The 23,341-nt window shown below is 54.3% G+C and overlaps 1 protein-coding gene across 1 annotated transcript in view; it reads left to right on the forward strand.

Annotated features, from left to right (window-relative positions):
* Nucleotides 1–21,997, forward strand: part of LOC122691311 (proto-oncogene tyrosine-protein kinase receptor Ret-like) — a 49,188-nt gene extending 27,191 nt beyond the window's left edge. Inside the window, 16 exon segments of the mRNA XM_043897934.1 lie at nt 1,028–1,223; nt 2,506–2,705; nt 4,832–5,090; nt 5,805–5,930; nt 7,450–7,560; nt 8,376–8,498; nt 9,448–9,713; nt 12,196–12,343; nt 13,764–13,871; nt 15,063–15,277; nt 15,360–15,482; nt 17,602–17,672; nt 18,943–19,080; nt 20,128–20,206; nt 20,208–20,231; nt 21,705–21,997. Of these exon segments, the coding sequence (XP_043753869.1) occupies nt 1,028–1,223; nt 2,506–2,705; nt 4,832–5,090; nt 5,805–5,930; nt 7,450–7,560; nt 8,376–8,498; nt 9,448–9,713; nt 12,196–12,343; nt 13,764–13,871; nt 15,063–15,277; nt 15,360–15,482; nt 17,602–17,672; nt 18,943–19,080; nt 20,128–20,206; nt 20,208–20,231; nt 21,705–21,926 (2,409 nt within the window). The 3' untranslated portion in view covers nt 21,927–21,997.
* Nucleotides 21,998–23,341: the final 1,344 nt, after the last annotated feature.

A 23,341-nucleotide genomic window follows, 5' to 3' on the forward strand; every position in this document is an offset into this window, starting at 1 on the left:
GTGAGGGGAGGGGTTGGGGTGCCGGTGGGGTTGAGGGTAAGGGTGCCCAGCCTCTGACTCAACCATCAGGGCTCGCATCAGAGGGGCACAACTGTGGTACTGCAGAGGCGGGGCACACTGCCCCAAGGAGACGGAGAGGACATCTGCCAGGAGGGTGTTCCCTTCTTCGGGCTGTCAGCCCCTCAAGGGAGGGCCAGTGAGTTCAGGGAGGGTACCCCGGAGTGGAGGAAGACAGGCCAGTGGATCCGGCAGGGGTGTCCCTGCGCCGCCCCTCCCATCGGGGCCCCGCCTTCCTCTTGCCTGTGCAGGCGGAGCGTGACTGCCACCTGCTGGGCCCTGGGCTGTCCTGCAGCCGGCAGGCTGGCGGGAGCAAGGGGAGGGTCGGGGTCGGATATGCTGTGGTTGCCTGCTTCTCTGGACACCCAGGGAGCAGGTTTGGTGGATGGATGGGCAAGAGGAAAGCACATGGAGTAGGGAAATGTCCCATGAGCCTGGCGGGGCAGCTCCATGGTAACACTGTGGAGCTTGGCCAGGAGTGAGAGCAGAGATGACATGTGGCTTTACTCAGAACCCCCCTCATGACCCCATCTAGCCTGGGGTACAGAAGAAGCTGTAGGAGAGCATTCTGGTGGACACTGTGCTTAGGTCCCAGCTCTGTCATCTGTCACTGCATGACATTGAGCTAACTTCTCCACTGTGCGGGGCCCAGCTTCCTGGAAGGAGAGTGGGGGTGCCCACTCTGCACTGTGGGGACCTGAATGAGGTCTTCCACAGAGCACCAGGGCATCTGTTCTAACCCATAATCATGGGAAGTCTGGAGATGCCATTGCACCTGTTGCAGAGGTGAGGTGCAGTGGCCCAGGAAGGGTGACAAGCAGGCTGGCTGGGGGCCCCTTGCAGCTTGAACCCTGGTCAGGCTGTCCCTGGAGCCAGCTCTGACCGCACACACCTGATCCACCTGCAGGGCACATGCCCTCCTATGGGCTCTGGCTTTCGGGGCCCTGACTGGCCCCCATATTCTTTGCAGGGCACAGTGGTAGCCACATTACGTGTCTTCGATGCAGACGTGGTGCCAGCCTCTGGGGAGCTCCTGAGACGGTACACGAACACGCTGCTCTCTGGGGATGCCAAGGCCCTCCGGACCTTCCGAGTGGAGCACATGCCCAATGAGACCTTGGCCCAGGCCAACGGCAGCTTTGTGCGGGCAACCGTGCATGACTACAGTAAGAGGGGACCAGTGTGGCCTGACAGGGCCCCCTGGGGAACTGGCGACCTGCTTTCCTTGGGCAGGGCAGCACCCTGCACAAGTAGACACCTGTCCTGGCCCTCTCAGCCCCAGGTGGCCACCCCTTCCAACCCTCTTCCCAGCCTTTGTCTCTGCTGGGCTCACCTTGGCCACCTTGGTGGGTGTTTACAGGCTGTCCTTTCTCGCTGAACTGCCCCAAGGCCAAGGCTGACCCTGGCAGGACCCCCACCACACTACCCTGTGCTGACCACGCCAGGGCTCACCGCAACCTCCTAGGTGCCCAAGTGCCCAGGGATCCTTAACCACCCCCCCCCCCCAGCAACTCTCCACTAACAGGAGTTGATGTCCAGTAGCAGCTCTGTGCCCTCAAATTGGAGGGTTCTGGGATGACTGTCCTGTCTGACTTCTGAAATGTGCCCACCCTCAGGGCTAAGCACCACGTGCCCCCAGGGCTCACCTGCAGGATTGGGTGTCCTCATCAGTTGCCAAACCTCCCCACCTCCCTCGCCTGCTCTCCTGCCTATGTTTTGTAGGATCACCTTTCAAATATGCCACTTGTGCTTGGATCCTTGTTTGGAGGCCTGCTTCTGGGGAACCCAGGATCACTGGTGCCTTTACCCCTTTCTGCCTGACCTAATCCTATTTCCTGTCTTCTTCCTCACCAAGCTCTGATGACCTCTATTCTGTGCAAGGGAAAATGTCATCCTTGCCCCTGCACACTCACTCTGTATGCCATGTGCACCCAGAGATCCTCGCCTCCTTTGTACTCCACTAAATGGGGATCTTAGCCTTGGCACACGGTGACTGCTCAGGAGTGTGGAAGCTCCTGGGTGCTTGAGGCCTGTGGAATCTGAGGGTCCATAGGAGGCTGGTACTGTTGCGAGAAGTTCTCAGGGGCCAGGACGGTCTTTCTGGGACCTTGCTGGTGGTGGTGGTGGGTCTTTACCTGTGTGTCCTTGCCCTGACATGCATCTTTCTTATACACATGCACACACACACACACCTCACTGAGGTTACCTCCCAGCTGAGGAGGGTCTTCTGGGCTCAGCTCAGCACAGTGACTCACATTTAAAATATTTCAACCTTAGTGCCTACAGCCAGGTCTGTTGTCTGTGTACCGTGTGGGTAGAAGTACCTGTTGTCACACGTATGCCCATGTGTCCAGGGAATGCTTTGCAGGGGAGATGTGCAGCATCGTGGGGCAGTGGTCTCCACCCTGGGCAGGGCCCCTACCTATCATCACATGCCTCCACCTGCAGGGCTGGTTCTCAACCAGAGCCTCCCCATCTCGGAGAGCTGGGCTGTGCAGCTGGCCGTGCTGGTCAACGACTCAGACTTCCAGGGCCTGGGGGAGGGTGTCGTCCTCCTCCACTTCAATGTGTCCGTGCTGCCCATCAGCCTGAGCCTGCCCAGTGCCTACTCCTTCTCCGTGAGCCGGCGGGCCCACCGCTTTGCCCAGGTGAGCTCCTGGCCTCTTGCCAGCCTGGGGAGGGGAATGGAGGAGCAGGGACTCCCAGGATGGGGTCACATGGGGGACACCACCTCCCTGAGCACACAGAGTGGCCCTGGGGAGCAACAGGCACAAAGCCAAGGAGGCTAAGGCCGTGGGAGAAAGGAGTGGGGCTGGTGGGCTTTGTGGGCCCCTCTTTGCCCTCTCCCTTCTCAGCATGTTTACATTTTTTACTAATGAAAGAGCAGTGCCAGTTAAATCTATGCTGACTTGGAAAGACATTCCTGGTGAATGAAGTGGGAAAAGTAGTTTGCAGAAGTATTGGTCTTAGGTGGCTCCATATGTTCAAAACCAAGTCTTCATTGCCAGAAATTTCCAAGTGTGCAAACATAGGCATTAGTGGAGACCTCTGCAAGGAAAGACAGGAAGTGCTTCTATTTCCTACTTTCCTGCAAGTCTGTTTGCTAGAGCTTATTTTGCATTTGTCATCAGAAAATAGTGATTAGAAGTAGAAAAAAAGGGAAGTGGTAAGAATTCATCAAAAGGATATAAGGGATAGATAAGAGTGATCTCTTTTCCTCATATCAGCCAGTGTTTAACGTTTTGGTGCAATTCTTTCTAGAATGTTTCTCTGAAGCACTTTTTAAAGTTTACTTGCAGTTATGGCAGGCATGACTTAACATACTGCATTCTCCTAATGGCATAGCTGTGGCCATGTGCCCTTTAGAATATCCCATTTAGGGTCATCTCCTAATTAGGACAGTGGCTTTGCCAGTTTCTGTGGTTGGTTCCCATGCCACCTCCGCTCCTGGCAGCCACTTAGGACCCAGCACAAGAAGAGCCACATCCTTGGACGTGGCCAGGCCACCCCACTTGCCACCCCCGCCAGGCCTTTCCTGGAAGCAGAGGGCAAGGCTGGTGAGAGGTGACGAAGCAGGGGGCCCTGAGGGGTGTCCAGGGGGGCTGAGGCAGGCATAGGCATTGCCAGGGGTGTGTCAGCAGAGCCAGGCAGTGGGGAGGGTGATGAGGGCTGAGTGGGAGTGGGGTCTGAGAGGGCGGGCCCTGCCAGCCTCTGCAACACCGCCCACCCCTGACGACTAAGTCTTTCCCTGTGCCTGGACTCACGAGGGTGCAGAGACCCGAGTCTTGGCCCAGCCTTACACACACTGCTGTCTCTCACCAGCCCCCCCTTAGTATTCATGATTATAAATTGAAGGTGGTGATCTCAGGCAATTTTGAGGATCACAGGAGAAAGTGGAAGTGAACCTGCTCTGTACAAGGAAGTGCTCGGAGCCTAGGAGGTGGTTTTGTTGTGGTATGAGGAGTGGGCTTGGTGGAGCCTGGCTCTGCCCTGGGCCTGAGCAAGGCTGAGCAAGGGCCTGGCCTGTGGCTGCAAGCAGGGGGCCCTGTGCCATCACTGCCGCCAGGCCCGCAGCCCTCGACCTTGACTGGTCAGAGCTTCTGATCTCAAGCCCCAGCAGCCCTAACTCCACCTTGGGTGGTGAGGGAGGGAAAAGGAGAGTTCAGGCCCCAGTGACCACTGTGGCCATGAGGCATCCCTGGAGAAGTATCCCTTCTCTCCCAGGGGTTCCGGCCCAAGTCTCGGAGGAGGCTCCAGGACCTGGGTGGGACAGTAACCCTGCTGTGTGAATTATGGCCCGGGTGCTGTGCTCTGGCTGACCAGGCAGGTGACCCAGGCAGGACACTGAGGATGGACCCTAGTGGTGCCCAGAGCACGACGGCCCCTGCCCAGAGGGGAGGGAGGTGTGTGGGAGGCATCCAGGCTGCCTCTGTGCCCAAATGAGGGAGCAAGTGAGGGGTGAGCCGGGCAAGCCAGCAAGCGCCTCCCTGGAGGGCCAGTCCCTAAACCAAAGCCCGGCACCCTGTGTTCTTTTCACCTCCGGCTCCCAGGAGCAGGGATGAAGGGTGGTGTCACGGTCTGCGCAGGGCCAGGCCAGGCCAGGCAGGCAGATGGGTCTGCAGATTCCAGGGGCATGGAGGATGGGGAGATTGGGGGCCACCATCTCTGGGCTGAGTGGGAAACTGTCCTGGGACTCAGCTGGCATGGAGCCCCTCCAGCCACTGTCCCAGGTGGTCTACTCACCTGGCTAAGGGTTCCGTGATCCCATGCCTAGATTGGGAAAGTCTGCGTGGAAAACTGCCAGGAGTTCAGCGGCATCCAAGTGCAGTACAGGCTGCAGCCCTCCAGCGCCAACTGCAGCGCCCTGGGGATGGTCACCTCAGCTGAGGACACCTCGGGGACCCTGTTCGTGAATGACACGGAGGCCTTGCAGCGGCCCGAGTGTTCCCAGCTCCAGTACACAGTGGTGGCCACCGAGAAACCAACCCACCAGCAAGCCCAGGCCCTGCTGCTCGTTACCGTGGAAGGGATGTGTGAGTGCCCGGCTGCGGGAAGGGTCAGGGTGGATGGGGCGTGGCAGAGCCTCGGGCTGTTCCTGCAGAAGGGTGCCGTCCTATACCCCGTCACTGACCAGTGGGCTTTCTTGAGCCTCCTTCTCTGTAAGATGAGAAAACAGCGCACAGCTGCACTGGAAGGATGATGGGGGAGGTATGACACAGTTTAGTCCAGTGTGACAGCATTGTGGGTGGCCGCTGCTGCCCATCGCCTCTGTCAGCAGGACCTACCTGTGCACTTGTTTTAGGGCTGCCAGGTACAATATAGGACCCAGGTTGAGTGTGAATTTCAGGTAAACAACAAGCAATTATTGTGGTGTAAGTACATCTCGTGCAGCCTTTGCAGTGAATTAGAAGACAAACTCCCCTATGTCCCTGTGATATTAGGGCCATATTTACACAAAGCAGGTATTCACTGTTCTCTGAAGTTCAAGTTTAATTGGGTGTCCTGCGTGTCCCTGGATGAGTCTGGCCACCTCCCATCCCCACTCCATACTCAGCCCCTTAGCTGCCCCTGCTGTGTGACTATGATGCCACCCCTCCCCCAGCAGCCCCCTCACTACCCTGCGCCCCCAGAGTTTAGTGACTGCCTCCCCTCTGGGCTCAACTCGGGACAGCTCCAGCCAGTGCTGCCTGCACCCATGGGTGCCCATGGCAGGCTGGCCCCCCATGACTGCTTTCTGCCACCCCTAGACATGCCTGAAGAGCCTGGCTGCCCCCTGTCCTGCGTGGTCAGCAAGAGGCAGCCCGAATGTGAGGAATGCGGTGGCCTGGGCTCTCTGACAGGCAGGTGCGAGTGGAGACAGGGAGATGGCAAAGGTAGGCCCTGGGCAGAGCCAGGCGGTGGGGAGTGTGATGGGGGCTGAGGGGGAGTAGGGTCTGTGCATGCAGGCCCTGCCAGCCTCTGTGACACCCCCCACCCCTGCCCATCTAGTCCTCCCCTGCGCTTGGTCCCTGCCGTGGCTCCTGATGCCAGGAGAGGGTGGTCACGAGCGCAGGGAACAGAGAACCTTCCAACTGTTTATCACCGATGGGATCACAGGTGCCTGAGACTGAGCTCGCTCTGGACTTGAGAAGGTCGGGGCCAAAGTTGAGATGTGTGTGTTTTCTTTTTACTTTATTCTAAAATTCTGAATTTCTGTATTGGTGCCTAAACCAGATGGTAATTAACATGTATATATCCATTTCTCTACCCATATACACATAAATACATGTGCAGTTGTGAATGTGAAATTGAAAGTGTTAGTCGCTCACTCGTGTCTGACTCTTTGGGACTCTGTGGACTGTAGCCCACCAGGCTCCTCTGTCCATGGAATTCTCTGACAAGAATACTGGAGTGGTAGCCATTTCCTTCTCCAGGGACTGTCCCAAGCCAGAGATCAAACTCAGGTCTCCAGCATTACAGGCAGACGCTTTACTATCTGAGCCACTATATTCACCCAATGCCTTCTCTTTTTTTTTAACTTTTTATGTTATATTGGAGCATAGTTGATGAACAATGTTGTGTCAGTTTCCAGTGTACAGCATAGTGATTCAGGTATACATATACGTGTATATATTCTTTTTCGAATCCTTTTTCCGTTGAGGTTTTTATAGCATATTGAGCAGAGTTCCATGTGCTATACAGTAGGTTCTGGTTGGTTATTTTAAATATAGTGTGTATACATGTGTATCCCAAACTCCCTGACTATCCCTTCTCCCCACTCTTCCCCCATTCACCCAATGCTTTTAAACACATAGTTCACAGACACTTTTCGAAGATCTCTTGGTAATATTACTGTGCATCCAAGAAGTGGAGGAATTAAGGTAGACTACACTGTTGACATGTCATTTATGGTTGGCTTTACTTCATGAAAACACAAACCTTAAAATAATTCAAAATATCCAAAGTGGTCTTCAGAGAGGCTCTACCCAGGAGGTCCCAGCCCAGGGGACATGGACCCAAATAGGAGGGACCTGAGCAGCCTTGGGTGTGGACAGTAACTGGCTGCCAGCTGGGCCCACCAATCTGAGGGTCCCACCCACAGTGCAGCCTAGAGAGGGTCCCAGCCTCATCTGGTCTCTTCTGGCCTCTCTGATGTGAGCCTGGCACAGCTCTGGGACTGCCTGGCTCCTCTGGCCCCCACCATCCTGGCTGCCCTGTACCTCAGGGATGCCCTGCTGGTAGGGCTCTGTGTGTGGTTCTTCTCTGCTCAGATCTCAGTTTGCTCTTCCTTGCAGGGGATGGGGTGGGGTACAGGGTTGACCTGGAAGGCCCTGGGGTGTGACCCTCCTGGCTCTGCAGTCTGAACAGGGCAGCTGCTCCCTTGTGGTCATAACTGCCCACTCTGTGTTGTAGGGATAACCAGGAACTTCTCCACCTGCTCCCCCAGCATCAGGACCTGCCCCGATGGACACTGTGATGCCGTGGAGAGCAGAGACCCCAACATCTGCCCCCAGGACTGCCTCCGTAAGCAGCCCGATGAGCCTGCACCGTGACTCTGAGCGAGCAGGAGCCTGATTGGGTGGGGGGAGTAACAAGCTAAAGGGGCTTGGACTCTCACCTGCATTTCAGCCAGACCAGCCAAGCTTCTGGGTTTTGCGTGCTGAGCCCTTTCCTAACATTTTTTTTTAATAAAGGCGCTCCTCCCCCCAAATTAGAGCTTGCTGGCTTGACCCACACCCTTCCAGTGTTGCTCTAGCCAACTCATGGGGCACGACTCCCTGTCCCCCGTTTTGCTGACTGCCAGCTGCCCCCTCTGCCCCTTTTCTGCTTCTGAAAAGTAACCAAGTGTGGACCTTGACCTGGGCCCAGGGCAGCCTGTGGGTTCCTCCTCTCACCTGCTGCAGCCAGGGAGCTGGTTTGGGGGCTCATCATGCTGCAACTGGGGCTTCCCAGATGGCGCTAGTGGTAAAGAAACCCACCTGCCAATGTAGGAGATGCGCAGGTTTGATCTCTGGATTGGGAAGATCCCCTGAAGAAGGGCCTGGTGACCCACTCCAGTATTTTTGCCTGGAGAATCTCATGGACAGAGGAGCTTGGTGGGCTACAGTCCACAGTGTTGCAAAGAGTCGACCTGACTGAAGCGACTTAGCACACATGCATGCATGCTGAGGCTCTTGCCTGGGGTGACCTAGACTTCTGATCTCACTGTGCTCCCTGGGCGTGAGAGTGCTGACATCAGGTGGGGAGGGGCCTCTCATGATCCTGTCTGGTGGTCCTGGCTGGCCAGGTCCCCCTGGAGGCTGAGAGTGGGCTGCTGAGTGGGTGGTGTCTGTCCTCAGGGGGCGGCAGCATCATTGGTGGGCACGAACCTGGGGAGCGCCGGGGGATTAAAGCTGGCTTCGGTATCTGCAACTGCTTCCCTGAGAAGAAGAAGTGCTTCTGCGAGCCGGAGGATAGCCAAGGTGCATTGGGGGTGGGGGGGTGGGGGGCACAGCTGGCCGGGATCCCCACACCTCCCTGAGCCTCCAGGAAGCAAGGGAGAAGATTGCAGGAAGGAAGAGAAACCTAGGAGATCTTCCTCCTTCCCTGGGGTCTTGGTTCCCCCATGTGTGCAGACAAGGAGCTGGCACAAGGCTACTAAGACTGCCTTGTGGCCCGAAGTTCCTTTTTTTTTTTTTTTTTTTTGGCAAGGCTTATGGGATCTTAGGTGCCCAACCAGGGATTGAATCTTGGCCACAGCCGTGAAAGCTCCTTGTCCTAACTGCTGGACCACCAAAGAATTCCCTGGCCTCAAGTTCTATAATAAAGATTGGGCTGGAAAACTAGTTATTCCACCAAATAGCTCAGCATCTCCTCAGACTGTGCCTGTGTAGAGCCTTTCCTGGGCCTGTGGCATTGGCCAGCTGGGTCCCCCCTCCCAGCACCCTCCAGGTGCTTCTTCTAGAACAGGGGGGCCCCACTGAACACATGGGGAGCTTTTCTGGCATTTGGGTGGTCATTGCATGGCCCAGATCCTGGGCCACTTGTCTTTCCTCTCCACTATATATTGAACATGAAGAAAATACAGAAGATATTAGGAATGCAGGAGAAGAACTTCTCCCACCCCCCGGGCCCCTGGGCCTCTGGCTTCAGTGCAACGTTCCAGGGTGGGGGAGGTGCAGGGGTGCACAACCTCTGGTGTGTGACCTCAGGCAGGATGTTTATAAATGCTCATTCCTTCCAGAAAAGGGCAATAATAGTCTCTTGTAGCAAAAACATACAGAACAGTACCTGCCATGGGTCAGGAGTGTTGGCAGGCAGCTCACAGTCGGTCACAGCAGCCACTTCCTGGCTGTCACAGGTGTGGCTCTGTTGGGTATTGGGGGTCCCCCTTGTGGGGTGTCTACTCTCACAGCCCCTACTCGCCTGCAGACACCCTGCGTGATGACCTCTGCTGCACAGTGATCACGGCAGCTGTGGTCTTCTCCATCGTATCTGTGCTGCTGTCTGTGCTGCTGTCCACCTTCTGCATCCACCGCTACCGCAAGAATGCCCACAAGCCGCCCATTGCCTCGGCTGAGATGACCTTCTGTCGACCCGCCCAAGCTTTTCCGGTCAGCTACTCCTCATCTGGTGCCTGCCGGCCCTCTCTGGACTCCATGGAGAACCAGGTCTCAGTGGACACCTTCAAGATCCCGGTGAGGTTCTCCATGTGGCAGCAGGGCCAGGGAGGCAGCCCTTCCAGGTAGCCATGTGGGTAGCCTCTGGTCTAGGGCAGCTGGGGAAGGAGGGGGGGGCAGAAGGGGCAGGGCCCTTGGGGTTGTTGCATCCTTGCCTGCCAGGAGGACCTCGTGAGCTTCCAGCTGTCTTCTAACCTCCACCGAGATGTCTTTCAGGGAGGGCAGAAGGCAGGGGTGGGGCAGAGAGCGTGAATCAGTGTGGAAAAGGATGGGTGTGGATTTAAATGACTGAGATCTGGGCCATTAGGCTCCAAGGAGAGGGCAGGCCATGCTGTACCCACCTAAGATATCTCCTACGGAGGCCCCAAGTGCTGGAGGATGCAGCCTTGGGGGAGGCCCTGAGGAGGAGTGTGTGGGTTTTATTCTCAGAAGGTAGGACCACCCTAGGGCTGGAGGCTGATGTTCTGCCTTCATTTCCACGGGTCGCTCTGCTGGGGAGTCTGTTGGGTAGGAGCCCCATGATGAAACACTGTCCCCATCCAGGCGAGAGAGACTGGCAGGTGGGGGGCCTGGCCGCAGCCAGGAGGGGATTCTGTCTGTGGCTTGGAGAGTGGGGTTGCTGAGAGGCCTCTCAGGCACCATCAGGGGAGCCTGGCCCCAGGACTCTGTGACTGGCCTGCCAAGAGGGGAGAATCAGCCCAAGCCTCCTCCTCCATGGCATGGTCTGGGCCTGCAGTTAGTGTGGGAGGCTCAGACACCACCTCCTGCCCGGCCAGGCTGCTCCTCCGCCTGTCTGCCCTCCAGTGTTTTTGCTGAGGAGACTGAAATACTATGGGGACTGGGGGCTGGAGACCTCCCACCTGCTGAGTGTTTGGAACCAGCAAAGTCAGGAAGGAGGCCTCTGTGGCCACCACATCTGGGAATGGCCCTCGTGGCCCAGGGACGAGCCATTTGATTCCCTTATATGCCCTGACGGTTTGTGCTGAGACACACAATGAGAGAGGTTCTTCTGTGGGGGGGGGCGGGGCACGGACCACTTTCAGCCTCTAGCCCAGAGTGCAGAGAAGCCAGAGCTGGGCCAGAGGCCCAGGACCACACTGACCAGCTCTGAGGTCTTAGACACATTATTCGACCCTTTGGCCTTAGTTCTGTCTTACATAACGTGGGGAGGACACTTTGGGGTTTTAGCACTTTTAAAGAGAAACAAATGAGAGATATCCCCTCTTAGCCCAGTCTTTATGTGCAGTCAGCTGTTATCCAGTGCAGTGTGGACACCAGGGTGGTGGTGACTCTGTTGTCACCTTTGAGCCTGACTATGGATTCTTGGTAGAGGAGGAAATGGCAACCCACTCCAGTATTCTTGACTGGAGAATCTCATGGACAGAGGAGCCTGGCTACAGTCCATGGGAGTCAGACACGACTGCCTCTTTTGCAACTTAAAGAACAAACAACATGGGTTATTGGGGAAGCTGAGACACCAGGACACCTGGGGAGCTGGCTGGAAGGCGCCCCTGGCCGTGGTGCTTAGAGGAGCCTGCCTCTGCTCCCAGACGTAAGAACACAGGGTTCTGGTCCCTGGGGGGGGGGGGCAGTGGGTCACCAGTGTGTGTCTGTGGGTTAGGCGAGCCTGCCAGGCACATCATAAGCAGCCCATGGAGCCATGCCCACACCCAGCCACAGCAAGACTTGGGGACCTGGGCATCCAGTGCTGACGGGAAGGCAGGTTCCAGACAGGCTTCAGCATCCCCAGAGTTCAGGTCTTCGAGCCAGTCTTGGGGTCTGGGAAGACCCCACCCCAGAGGGGTCTTCAGTGGGCATGGTGTGTTGGGAAGGCCGGTGTGTGCAAGTTCTGGCCAGTGGCTGGGCTGTGGGAGGAGCAGACTCTTCCACACATTGTCAGGGAGGGATGGGGGGGTACCTGAGGGGCACAGTGGTAACTTTCTAGAGGCTGCCACACCAGGAAGGTGTTCTTGACACCCCATCCTGTAGCTGGGAGTGCAGGGCTGGTAGGCAACTGGGGCCACAGCTGCCACTTGAGTTCTCTTGGAAGTCCTGGAGCCTGGGCCACTGTCAGTGCCTGGTGTCCAAAACAGAGGTGGTGCCATGAGGCTTGGGCCTGAGTCCCAGGGAAGAGGCTGTGGTCCCCCTGTGAGCACCTGTGGGTGCTGAGTAAACCCTGACTCTCTCACTGGAGATACCAGGCCCTGGGCCTGAGGTGGCCCAGGGCATCTATAGTAGATGGAGGCCAGTGAGGGTATGAGCATACGGAGTCCAGCCAGTCTGTGGCAACACCTGCCTTCCTGTGGGGGGACGCATCTTGTCATGGCACCTCAGGGCCTGACTGTGGGGTCTTGCCCTTGGACATGGTGACTGTCACCTGTCACTTCAGGTGACAGTCGGCCGTCTGCACATGGAGCTTGTCCGCCGGCTCTTGCCTTCTTCCTTTCTTCTTACCTTCGCCATCTCTCTTCCCTCTCTTTTTCCTTCAAACCCAATGTAGGAGGATCCCAAGTGGGAATTCCCACGGAAGAACTTGGTGCTTGGAAAAACTCTGGGAGAAGGTGAATTTGGAAAAGTGGTCAAGGCCACAGCCTTTCGGCTGAAAGGCAAAGCAGGGTACACGACTGTGGCTGTGAAGATGCTGAAAGGTACGTGCCCAGGCAGTACACAGGGGGCTCTGCCACTCACACCTGCGGGGGCCCCAGTGGGTGGATGAAGCCCTTATGACAGCCAGGACTCTGGCAATCAGCCTGCTGCCTCCTGAAGAACCAATACGCCTCCCCTGCTCTTCTTGAGTGGCTGCAGTCTAGGGACCTCCACCATGGATGATGTGGGCTGGTGTGGTCCCTGGAGAAGCAGGGTAAGACATTCCTCCCTTGAAAGCTTTCAGAGCCATGTTGCTTGTGTATCAATGTTGGGTAAAGATCCGAGTTTAAATTAAAAGCCCTTAAGTTCAAAACCGACAGCTCTCCCCACCTCAGTCTGCCCCATTAATTTCTTTCGCCAAGCGTCCACTGAGGTCCTGGTGAAGAGACCACCTGTAAGGACTGGCCCCTGTCCCCCAGGTCCCTGCCTTTCCCAGTCCCCATCCCCCCCAGCCCTTAGTGGGCCAGCACTGCCCCAGTCTTAGCACATGCTGGGTATCCTCACTGCTGCTTCTCAGCAGGGACTGGGTAGACAGTCCTCTGCCATGGCTGAGTTCTGCCTCAGCTTGACCAACTGAGGGCCCAGTGGCCATGTGATGGGCACATTTTAGGCTGATGCACTCTGATGTTCAGCAGTCGGGGAGCCATGCAGTGCCGGGTACTTTTGTGTACTTACCCAGGCCCTCAGACTGGGGTTGCCCCTTGTCTATGAGACCCCAGGCCCTAAGAGGGCACAGTGAGACTGGCCCTGGGTCACTCATGTGTGGTCCAAAGGGTTCCAATGCCCCATCTTGCAGCTGTCTTCTCATTTCCAGACAAGTCTACAGCCAGAGGCAGTGGCACAACTGGGCAGTGGGATGTGGGGCCATGACCCAGGAGGACAGTTGGCCAGGAGACCTCCACACCCAAGCTCCTGAGCACAACTATCTCTGCCCTTGGAAAACACACACTCAGCATGGCAAGACGACTTCTGTGAAGTCTCATGGCCTTCACCTTTCTCCAGGGCCTCACCCCCCTTTGCCAAGTGCTTGGTTGGCAGGTGTTTGGGGACACCAGGGAGTCCCTTTACCTCCCCAGAAGGGTTAATGAAGGGTTAACGCCACTGTCTTTGAGAGATGGTGATTGCAGGGAAATAATGCCATTTGCATGCATAGCCCAGCCCAGAAGGCTTTCCATGGAAAGACTCTGCTCACATGGAAGTGCGCTCCTCTGGTTCTTACTCCCTGTAGGCAATTGAGGCCGCTGTTGACCCTCCCATGGGCTGAGAGTAGCTCCAAGCAGTGAGGTCCTGGCAGGCCTCAGTCTGAACCTGAGTAGGATGTCTGGGAAGGAGACAAGTCTGTGTAGACCCCTCGTTTGCGCCTGTGACCCAGCATGGTGGTAGCAGGGACTTTGTGACCTGCTTTGTTTCTGTGCATTTCAGAGAATGCCTCCCCAAGCGAGCTGTGGGACCTGCTATCAGAGTTCAACCTCCTGAAGCAGGTCAACCACCCGCAAGTCATCAAGCTGTACGGGGCCTGCAGCCAGGATGGTAAGACCAGCCGGGGACTAGCAGCTGCTGGGCACAAGCCAGGGGCTCTGGGCTGCTCCATTCTGCATTCTCCCTCATCCCCATCCTTTTCTTCTCTGGCACCTGTCCTCTCTCTTCCTGGAAGCATGGTTTCTCTGGCTCTTGCCTGAAACTTGTGTGTCAGTGGACCATGAGGGCTGCCACAGGAGTGTTCCCTGGGGTCTCTGGCGACATCCTGGTTGTCAGCACCCTGCCCCAGGTTGAGCCCTTAAGACAGGGAAGTCCAGAGATGAGCAGTGTCTCCTGGGCACCTACTAGATATGCGATAACCTCCAGGTGATCTCAACCCCACCCCAGCCTGGGGTGGCAAAGGCAATGGCAGATCATTTTTCACATAAGAGCATTTTGCTCTATTAGTCTTCCAAAACTGCTTTGCCACCCTGGGGGCCTCCCACTTTGTGTGTGTGTGTGTGTCTGTGTGTGTGTGCATGTGCGCGTGGGTGCATGTGTATTTCGGGTGTGAGGGAGATGGGAGGCCGACAGGGAGAGAGCAGCAGGGGCACCAGTAGCACTCAGGGCCGGGCCTCGGGGAGGACTGTGGCCTGAGAGCAGGCAGGGCAGGGAGAGGGTGGCCAGGGGCAGTCCAGAACCTCTGCCTCCATCAGCTGTCCCCAGGCCATACTGTGGCAAGACCAGGGGTACAGAAAGTTCCTGACATCCGAGCAGCAGTGGTTATCTCCCAGGGCAGCTTCAAATGCAGTGACTGCTTGCCCTGGACACCCAGGAAAGAGGTTGTGGTCAACTGTCCAGGCAGCTGGCTTTGGAATCCAAAGCCCCTGCAAGATGGAGGAGCTTCCCAAGTGGCACTAGTGATAAAGAACCTGCCTGCCAATGCAGGAGATGTAAAAGACTTGGGTTCAATCCCTGAGTCAGGAAGATCCCTTGGAGGGGGACATGACAACCTACTCCACTCTTCTTGCCTGGAAAATCCCATGGACAGAGGAGCTTGGCAGGCTACAGTCTATAGGGTCACAAAGAGTCAGACATGACTGAAGTAACATAGTGCTGCAAGGTGGAGAGCAGAGTGATGGGAGAGTGAGCTGAGGCTTGAGTCCTCAGGCTGCTGGAAGCGATTGCCCCGTGCTGGCCCAACTTCTGCCTGCCCAGGGTCACCTAAGCAGCCAGCCCACGTACCTACTGCTCTGCCCCTAGGGCCACTGCTCCTCATCTTGGAGTATGCCAAGTACGGCTCCCTGCGGGGCTTCCTCCGAGAGAGCCGCAAGGCGGGACCTGGCTACGTGGGCAGCGGGGGCAGCCGCAACTCCAGTTACCTGGACAACCTGGAGGAGCAGGCCCTGACCATGGGCGACCTTGTCTCCTTTGCCTGGCAGATCTCACAAGGGATCCAGTACCTGGCTGAGATGAAGGTGCGTGCCGCCCCAGCCCCGCGCCCCCTCCGCCAGCGATTGGCCCGGGGTTCAGGGGTCCCTGCTGTTGTCTTTTCCACAGCTTGTCCATCGGGACTTGGCAGCCAGAAACATCCTGGTAGCCGAGGGCCACAGGATGAAAATCTCAGATTTTGGTCTGTCCCGAGATGTTTATGAAGAGGATTCCTACGTGAAGAGGAGCAAGGTACCAGGCTCTGGGGTGTGATGGCCTGAGGGCAGAGGGCATGGTCAGGGAGCCCACAGGGTGGGGACAGATTTTGATCTGAGGAAGATAAAGCGGGTTTTTAGAGTGCAAACTTCCAGTCCTCATCCCCGAACTCTTTCCTAGTCCTGGGTCCCCAGAGACCCAGAGTAGGACTCAGTCTTGAGCCTGTTCCTTCTCTTCCTCACAGCCACACGTGCTGTTTTGGAGCTCCCTGCTGGGAGTGGGGTTCCTGCAGCTTCTCTCACTTTTCATCACTATCACTTCTAAAGGTCACCCACCACTGCAGAAATAACAATCTTCTTGTCTGCAGTTGCTCCTCTCACTGCTGCAGAGTGAAGGTCACTGTTTTACTTTCTGTGTAACTTTAGTCCTTTGCTTGGGGAAAAGAAATGAATTAAACCCAAGCTTGCTAGTCATTCTTTACAGAAAGGATTGAACCACTTTACAGCAGGGTATGCTCCTGGTCCAAGGGCCTAGGAACGGCTGACTAAGTGAGTTTGGAAGGCAATCAGGAGGATCCTGGAGACAAAGTCCAGAGTTACAGTGTAGAGATTTGGGAAGCTTTTTCCAAGTCACTAAAACAGGTGGTTCGGGGACCTTCTTGGGAAACCTGGTTCCCTGGTATGGTCCCCTTCCCTGTGACATTGGTCTTGACTTTCTTGGTGCTGCTATCCTCCCAACCCCTTTCTAGTAGCCTCCCTGTGACAGACTAGACAGGGAAGATCACAGGCCCCCTCAAGACACACAGCTAAGCTGGCATTCAGAACAGATGCTGCTCAAAAAGAAAAACACAGAAAGCCACGACATACACTTCAGCTTTGCTCTGAGGGGCGAGTGAAGCCCAGGTGCTCCTGGGGCTGTGAGGATGACATTTGATTTCTTGTGGGGTTTCTGTTGTGACAGCACATCTTAGAAGTGCTGAAGGGGAAGTGGAGAGGGGTGCTCCCTACCCCGTGGAGGGGGCTGGATGGAACTTCCTGTTGATGCACTGGTCCTCGGGAAGGCCCTGTGTCACCCAGCAAGGAAGCACAAGGTGCCCAAGCTCGGCCCCTGAGAGCACAGCCTGCAGGTTGCATTGTTAGAAACACACACCCTCGAAGCAGTCACACTTCATGTAGGGTATGAATCCTAAATAGTACTTTAAAAAAAAAAAAAGAAGTACAATAAATGCATTAAAATCCAAAGCAAATGCCTTTTTTTTAATTGATTGTGCCTTGATGCTGACCTGTTTGTTGTTGTTTAATCGATCAGTCGTGTCTGACTCTTTGCGACCCATGGACTGTAGCCCAGCAGGATCCTCTGTCTATGGAATTCCCCAGGCAAGAATACTGGAGTGGGTTGCCATTTCCTCCTCCAGGGTATCTTCCTGACCCATGGATCAAACCCGCATCTCCTGCACTGCAGGTGGATTCTTTACCACTGAGCCACCAGGAAAGCCCGCTGATCTATTTGTACCAAAAAGCTATTTCTTAAGTTGCATTAGAAAGGATTTGTTAGGTTGAACTCCAGCCTCTCCATGGTGGAGGACAGTCTTTTAGAGGATGCTAAAAGGGCCCTGGGATAAAATAAGGGAAAAATCAGACTCAAGACACTCACATTGATTTCTTCGCTCAGAGCTTCTTAGAAAGGCCTTTAGTGTGTTCATTTGTGTCAGAAATTCCCAAGATGGAAACACTGGATGTTGGCTTCCCAGACCCCTTCACCCTCAGAAATCAGGGGAGATCTTGATGGAAGTGCTTCCAGCCTACCCACTGGGCAGCACCCAGGGTGCAGTGCCCCTGATCTCCCGAGAAGTGACCACAGTGGGGCCTGGCTTGCACTTAGCATCAATTCCTTGGGATGTGGTGCATGACCAGCACACCTTGTATAGCTGTGGGCAGGCCGACTGACTCCCTCGGGGGTCTCAGCCAAGCCTAGGAAGGCGGGGCTAGGACTCCAGCCCCTGTGAGGCTGGGCTGCTGGCCTCTACCCAGGAACACACTGGAGTCATTACTCAGTGTTCCCTAAGAGCTGAAAGAGCCTGAGATGTGTCCCCCACACACACCAGTTCCTAGGATCTCAGAGCAACGTTAATGCCTTTCTTTCACTCCTTCCTTAGGGTCGGATCCCAGTCAAGTGGATGGCCATTGAGTCCCTCTTTGATCATATCTACACCACCCAGAGTGATGTGTGAGTCTGGGTGTTGCCTTCCTGGGGTGGAGGTTACATGTATGCACCTGTCTGGGCAGCTCTGCTGGGGAACAGAGTTGCCCTGAGTCCCTGTCAGCTCATTCCAGCCGTCCAGAGTGACCTCCCCAAACTGGGGGGCTGTGGATGGGGAAGCTTTGTGTACTCACACAGCAAATGGCAAAGGCCCAGGCAGTAGTTCTGAGTGCCACGGTGGAATGCATGAGGATGTGAGCCATAGCTGCAGCCCCCTTGCCTCCCCCACCTCCCCTGCCCTCTCTTTGGACATCTCAGTGACACACAGTCCCAGCTGAACAGTTCCCTCTCTGTGAGCCTGAGTGTGAGCGGGCTTCAAGCAGGTCCCTGGAGACTGGTCCCCACCCAGAGACAGGTTTAGGGTGGAGTGACCTTGAATGGGTTTCCGGTACCCAAACTGCTCCAAGACCAAAACTCAAGTCTTCCAAGTCCAACTGCATTCTCAATTGTTTTGAAAACCACAACAGACTTGTTTCCAAATGTTCTGCTGTAAACAGCCTTGCATGTTTTAAATAAAGTAGGCTGTGAAAAGGCAATTCTTAAACAGTTTTAACAGCTGTGTTCTGATTACCAAGTGGACTGTAAAACAACTGGAAATGCAGGGGAAAGCATAATGAGACTAAAAGTCAATGGGGCCCCACCATCCCAAAATAACTACGGCCAGCACTCACAGGCCTTGCCTAGAGTTGTCCGTGGCATGCAGGCATTCTTTATTACTGTAAACGGGCTTGTGTGATAATGCTGTTTTGTGATGATTTTGTCCCCACTTGACAGTAAATTTTCCCTCACAGTTGATATTTTCCCATTGCAGTGTTTTTTCCTTTTAACATCTTATGAAAATTTCCAGGCACACAGAAAAGGTGAAGGGGTTTTGCAGAGTGCCCTGGTGCCCTGTGGCCTCAGTTTGACCTGCTTTTCACTGTGCTCATTTGCATTCCCTGTGCCGTCTCTGATGCTACAGAGCTTCACCTCAGGGGTCAGCCACCTGCCCTTTTTGGATATGGGGGCTGAGCTTGGGCAGCAGCTTGCCAGGGGGTTGGGGCAGGGCAGGCAGACACCTGGTCCCGCCTCCATTCCACTTCCATCTGTCTGGTCAGCCTAGGCTGAAACTGTGGGCACTTGGACCACTCTCTGTACAGGGAACTCGGGTCCTGTTGCTGCTCAGGGGGAGGATATCTGGGGCGCTGAGGATGCCACAGACTCAGTGCAGTCGCTCATTGGCCCTCTGGTTCTGCAGGTGGTCCTTTGGTGTCCTGCTGTGGGAGATTGTGACCCTGGGCGGCAACCCCTACCCTGGGATTCCTCCAGAGCGGCTCTTCAACCTTCTGAAGACAGGCTATCGGATGGAGAGGCCAGACAACTGCAGCGAGGAGATGTGAGCATGCTTTCTCTGGTCCAGCCTCCCCAGCCACTGACACTCCAGGTTTTGGAGGGGTGGGGTCATGCACACTCATCCTTTCCCACTGCTGGGCAGCCCTGGGTGCCAGCCCTAGGCGAGCTGGGCAGCTGGAAGCAACGGGCTAAGACAAAGGCACAGATGACAGAGAACCACCCTTGGGCATGATGGCAGATGCTGGGGACCCAGATTCCACTGGGGGCTGGGTGGGCCTCCTGGGGGGACTTACAAGCTGAGGGGGAGCAGGACCCCAGGAGAGGTGGTGGAAGGATGAGGGAGCAGCTTCAGTCTAAGGCTAGAGACCTGTCCCAGGATGCTTGGGGAGGGGCAGGTAATTCAGAATGGCCCCAGGGGTACATACAGGGGAGCGCCCAAGTGGAGACACCAAGGCAGACAAAGAGCAGGCAGATGGCACCTGGACTTCAGCTCGAGGGCACCAGAATCTTCTCATCAAATGGTGGTTCCATCAGATGATCCTTGGAGAACAGGTTGAGAACACATGAGAAGGGGGTCGTCCATAGTTAGACACACACTGGTCCATTCATTCTACAAAGTCTGTCATGCACCTGCCATGTGCCTGGCTCAGGGCTGTGGGAGTGCAAGGGTGAGTAGGTGCTGCCTCCCTGGGCACCCTAGACTGGCAGGCACAGGCCCAGCACTCACCCACAAGGTGGCCCCTGCAGCCCTGCCAGAGCCCCAGGGGAGGGAGGGAGGGAGGTGCAAGACAGAGTGTGCTTGGCAGGTTTTTGTGTTCATACACAGTTCATCCTTCATAAGAGTTTTAAGGACTGGCATTTCTGCGTTAGCTGCCATAACAAGCATGGCTGGACCACAGCGCCAGACACTGTGAGCCCCTGCTGACCCATCATACCCTGGCCCAACTCAGAGAAGGATGTCAGTGACACAGGAACAGCTTTGGGATTTTGGACCAGAGCCTCTGGGGCCCAGGTGCACTGTACTGGGTGTGGTGGTTGTGACTGGGCAATCCTTGCTGGATTGTCACCACCCACCTGTTTGTCTCACCAGGTACAGTCTAATGCTGCAGTGCTGGAAGCGGGAACCAGACAAGAGGCCAGTGTTTGCCAACATCAGCAAAGACCTAGATATCTAAGATGATGGTTAAGAGCAGAGTGAGTACCCGGAGCCAATCCCTGGTGCCACTTCCCTCACCCCAGTTCATGGAATTCCCAATACAAAGGCAGAGTGCGGCTGTGCAGAGTGAGATGGTCATGTCGTCTCCTGGTAGGGGGCAGGGCAGACTGGGGGCAGGGGGCGGGGCGGGCACGAACCTTTATCCTTAATCCAGGCCTCTTGGACTTCTTGAAATTAGGGAGAAACCAGGATTTTTACCTTGACACTTAGGAAGAGCCCTCCACAGACAGGGGTGGGAAGAAGATATGCCAAAGCCAAACAAAATTATTTTCAATAATGGAACTTGAGGAAGTAAAGTTGGAATGAATGTGTCCTAAATTCAGATTCTATGAAGGGTCTGGCTAGGGGTGGGAAGTGAAGGGAGCAGTGGAAACTGTGACAAATAGTAACCTACCAGCTGGCTCTGAAGGACCTGTTACCATAGACAATGTAACCTGTAGGAATAAGAGTGCCAGCATGCCAGGGCTTTTTAAGGGATGTTTATGTTTCCCAGTTTTTATAGCAATTTCCAAAAGCTCAGTGTGGGCCAAACAACATATCTGTGTGCCTCCAGTTTACAACTCTAGGTGATAGAGGAAATCAACACAGTTTTCACTAATATTGATTGGGCAATGGGCTGCCTCCTGTATTCTGCCTTAGATGCTGGGGATGCAAGTAAAGAAAATAGACACAGACCTTGCTTGCCCTCTGGTGGTTTCATCCTTAAATTGACACAGTTACTGAAAGTTGTCATTTCTCCAAACATGGAAGGCAAGATGCATGGACTGGGCCCCTTGGAATAAAACCCAACCTTGGTGTATCGTTTGGGCACATCCTATGATTTGCCCTAAACAGAGGTAATAGCTGATGCCTACAAACAGCTTTCCTAGAACAGTGCTGAGAACCAGCCAGAAACACACTGGAAGCATTCTTGACACCTTTAACCAGGGCAGTGGAAGTAGCCGGTCCTCACAAATCATCCTGCTTGGGAGCTGAAGCCTCTAGCAGCATCTTATGCAAAACCCACACCGATGACTCAGATTTCTTTGTCCTGACTTGATATTGGAGATGGCAGGAGTGCCTGGAGGGAAGCCAGAAAGTGTGGAGCAGATGGGGAATGTGTCTTGGCCTTCCCACATGAGTCACGGGACTGCAATCCCAGAGCCTCAGGTTTTATAAAAAGGCCTGTTCTCCAGTGCTGGGCCTGGTGCCCCTAGCGCTGCAGAGAGAGGACCAGAACAATGAGGGAACACATTTCTGCCTCCAAGAGGTGATTTTCTGTGATGAGGACCAGAGGCTGGGGGAACTCATGCTGACAGACCTGGCCAGGGGCTCAGATCTGGCGAGAGGTTGATAGGTGCGGGGTGGGACTCGGCTGGGGCTTCTGCTATCAGGCAGGGCGGGGGTGGGGAGGGGTGGGCATGTCCAGCAATGACCTGCTCCAGGAGTGACCAGGTCTCTCTCCCTTCCAGGACTACTTGGACCTGGCCGTGTCCACCCCATCCGACTCACTGTTGTATGATGATGGCCTGTCAGAGGAGGAGACACCCCTGGGGGACTGTAATAATGTTCCCCTCCCTCGCACCCTCCCCTCCACATGGATTGAAAACAAACTCTATGGTAGAATTTCACATGCATTTACTAGATTCTCGCCACGTTGTTCCTGCTCTCTGCACTGTCCTTACTCTCTGTAATGCTTTTTAAGAGTGTTTCTGGTTTGAATGAAACCAAAGTCTGCTCTGAACCTTTTTGTTTGTAAATGTCTGACTTTGCATCCATTTACATTTAGGCATTTTTTTTAAAACTATGTTTTTTTTAAAGGATGTGAAAATATGTGTGATGATCACATTGCCCAGCAGCTTAAGATGATAGAGGAGAGGGCGGGGCAGAACTCTCAGGGGATTTTTTTTTTTTGGCTCCTCGCATTTTTCACACCTTTTCATGCTCCTCGCATTTTTCACACCTTTTCATGCTCCTCGTGTTTTTCTTGTTTTTTTTTTTTTTTTGCTCCTCGCATTTTTCACACCTTTTCATGCTCCTCCCATTTTTCACACATTTTCATGCTCCTCGTCTTTTTTTTTTTTTTTTTGCTCCTCGTATTTTTCTCCCCTTTTCCTGCTCCTGGGATTTTTCACACTTTTCTTGCTCCTCGTATTTTCACACTTTTGATGCTCCTGTTATTTTTCACACTTTTCTGCTCCTCGTATTTTTCTGTTTTTTTTTTTTTTTTTGCTCTTCGTATTTTTCTCCCCTTTTCCTGCTCCTGGGATTTTTCACACTTTTCTTGCTCCTCGTATTTCCACACTTTTGATCCTCCTCTTATTTTCCCCCCTTGTCTGCTCCTCGTATTTTTCTTTTTTTTTGCTCCTCGTATTGTTCTCCCCTTTTTCTTCTCCTCGTGTTTTTCCCACTTTTCTTGCTCCTCGTATTTCCACACTTTTGATCCTCCTCTTATTTTCCCCCCTTTTCTGCTCCTCGTATTTTTCTTTTTTTTTTTTTTTTTTTTGCTCCTCGTATTCTTCTCCCTTTTTTCTTCGCCTCGGGTTTTTCAAACGTTTCTTGTTCCTCGTATTTCCACACTTTTGATCCTCCTCTTATTTTTCCCCCTTTTCTGCTCCTCGTATTTTTCTTTTTTTTTTTTTTCGCTCCTCGTATTGTTCTCCCCTTTTTCTTCTCCTCGTGTTTTTCCCACTTTTCTTGCTCCTCGTATTTCCACACTTTTGATCCTCCTCTTATTTTCCCCCCTTGTCTGCTCCTCGTATTTTTCTTTTTCTTTTTGCTCCTCGTATTGTTCTCCCCTTTTTCTTCTCCTCGTGTTTTTCCCACTTTTCTTGCTCCTCGTATTTCCACACTTTTGATCCTCCTCTTATTTTCCCCCCTTGTCTGCTCCTCGTATTTTTCTTTTTCTTTTTTTTTTTTTTGCTCCTCGTATTCTTCTCCCTTTTTTCTTCGCCTCGGGTTTTTCAAACGTTTCTTGTTCCTCGTATTTCCACACTTTTGATCCTCCTCTTATTTTTCCCCCTTTTCTGCTCCTCGTATTTTTCTTTTTTTTTTTTTTCGCTCCTCGTATTGTTCTCCCCTTTTGCGTCTCCTCGTGTTTTTCCCACTT

This window comes from Cervus elaphus, unplaced genomic scaffold, assembly GCF_910594005.1.
Source record: "Cervus elaphus unplaced genomic scaffold, mCerEla1.1, whole genome shotgun sequence".
NCBI lineage: Eukaryota > Metazoa > Chordata > Mammalia > Artiodactyla > Cervidae > Cervus > Cervus elaphus.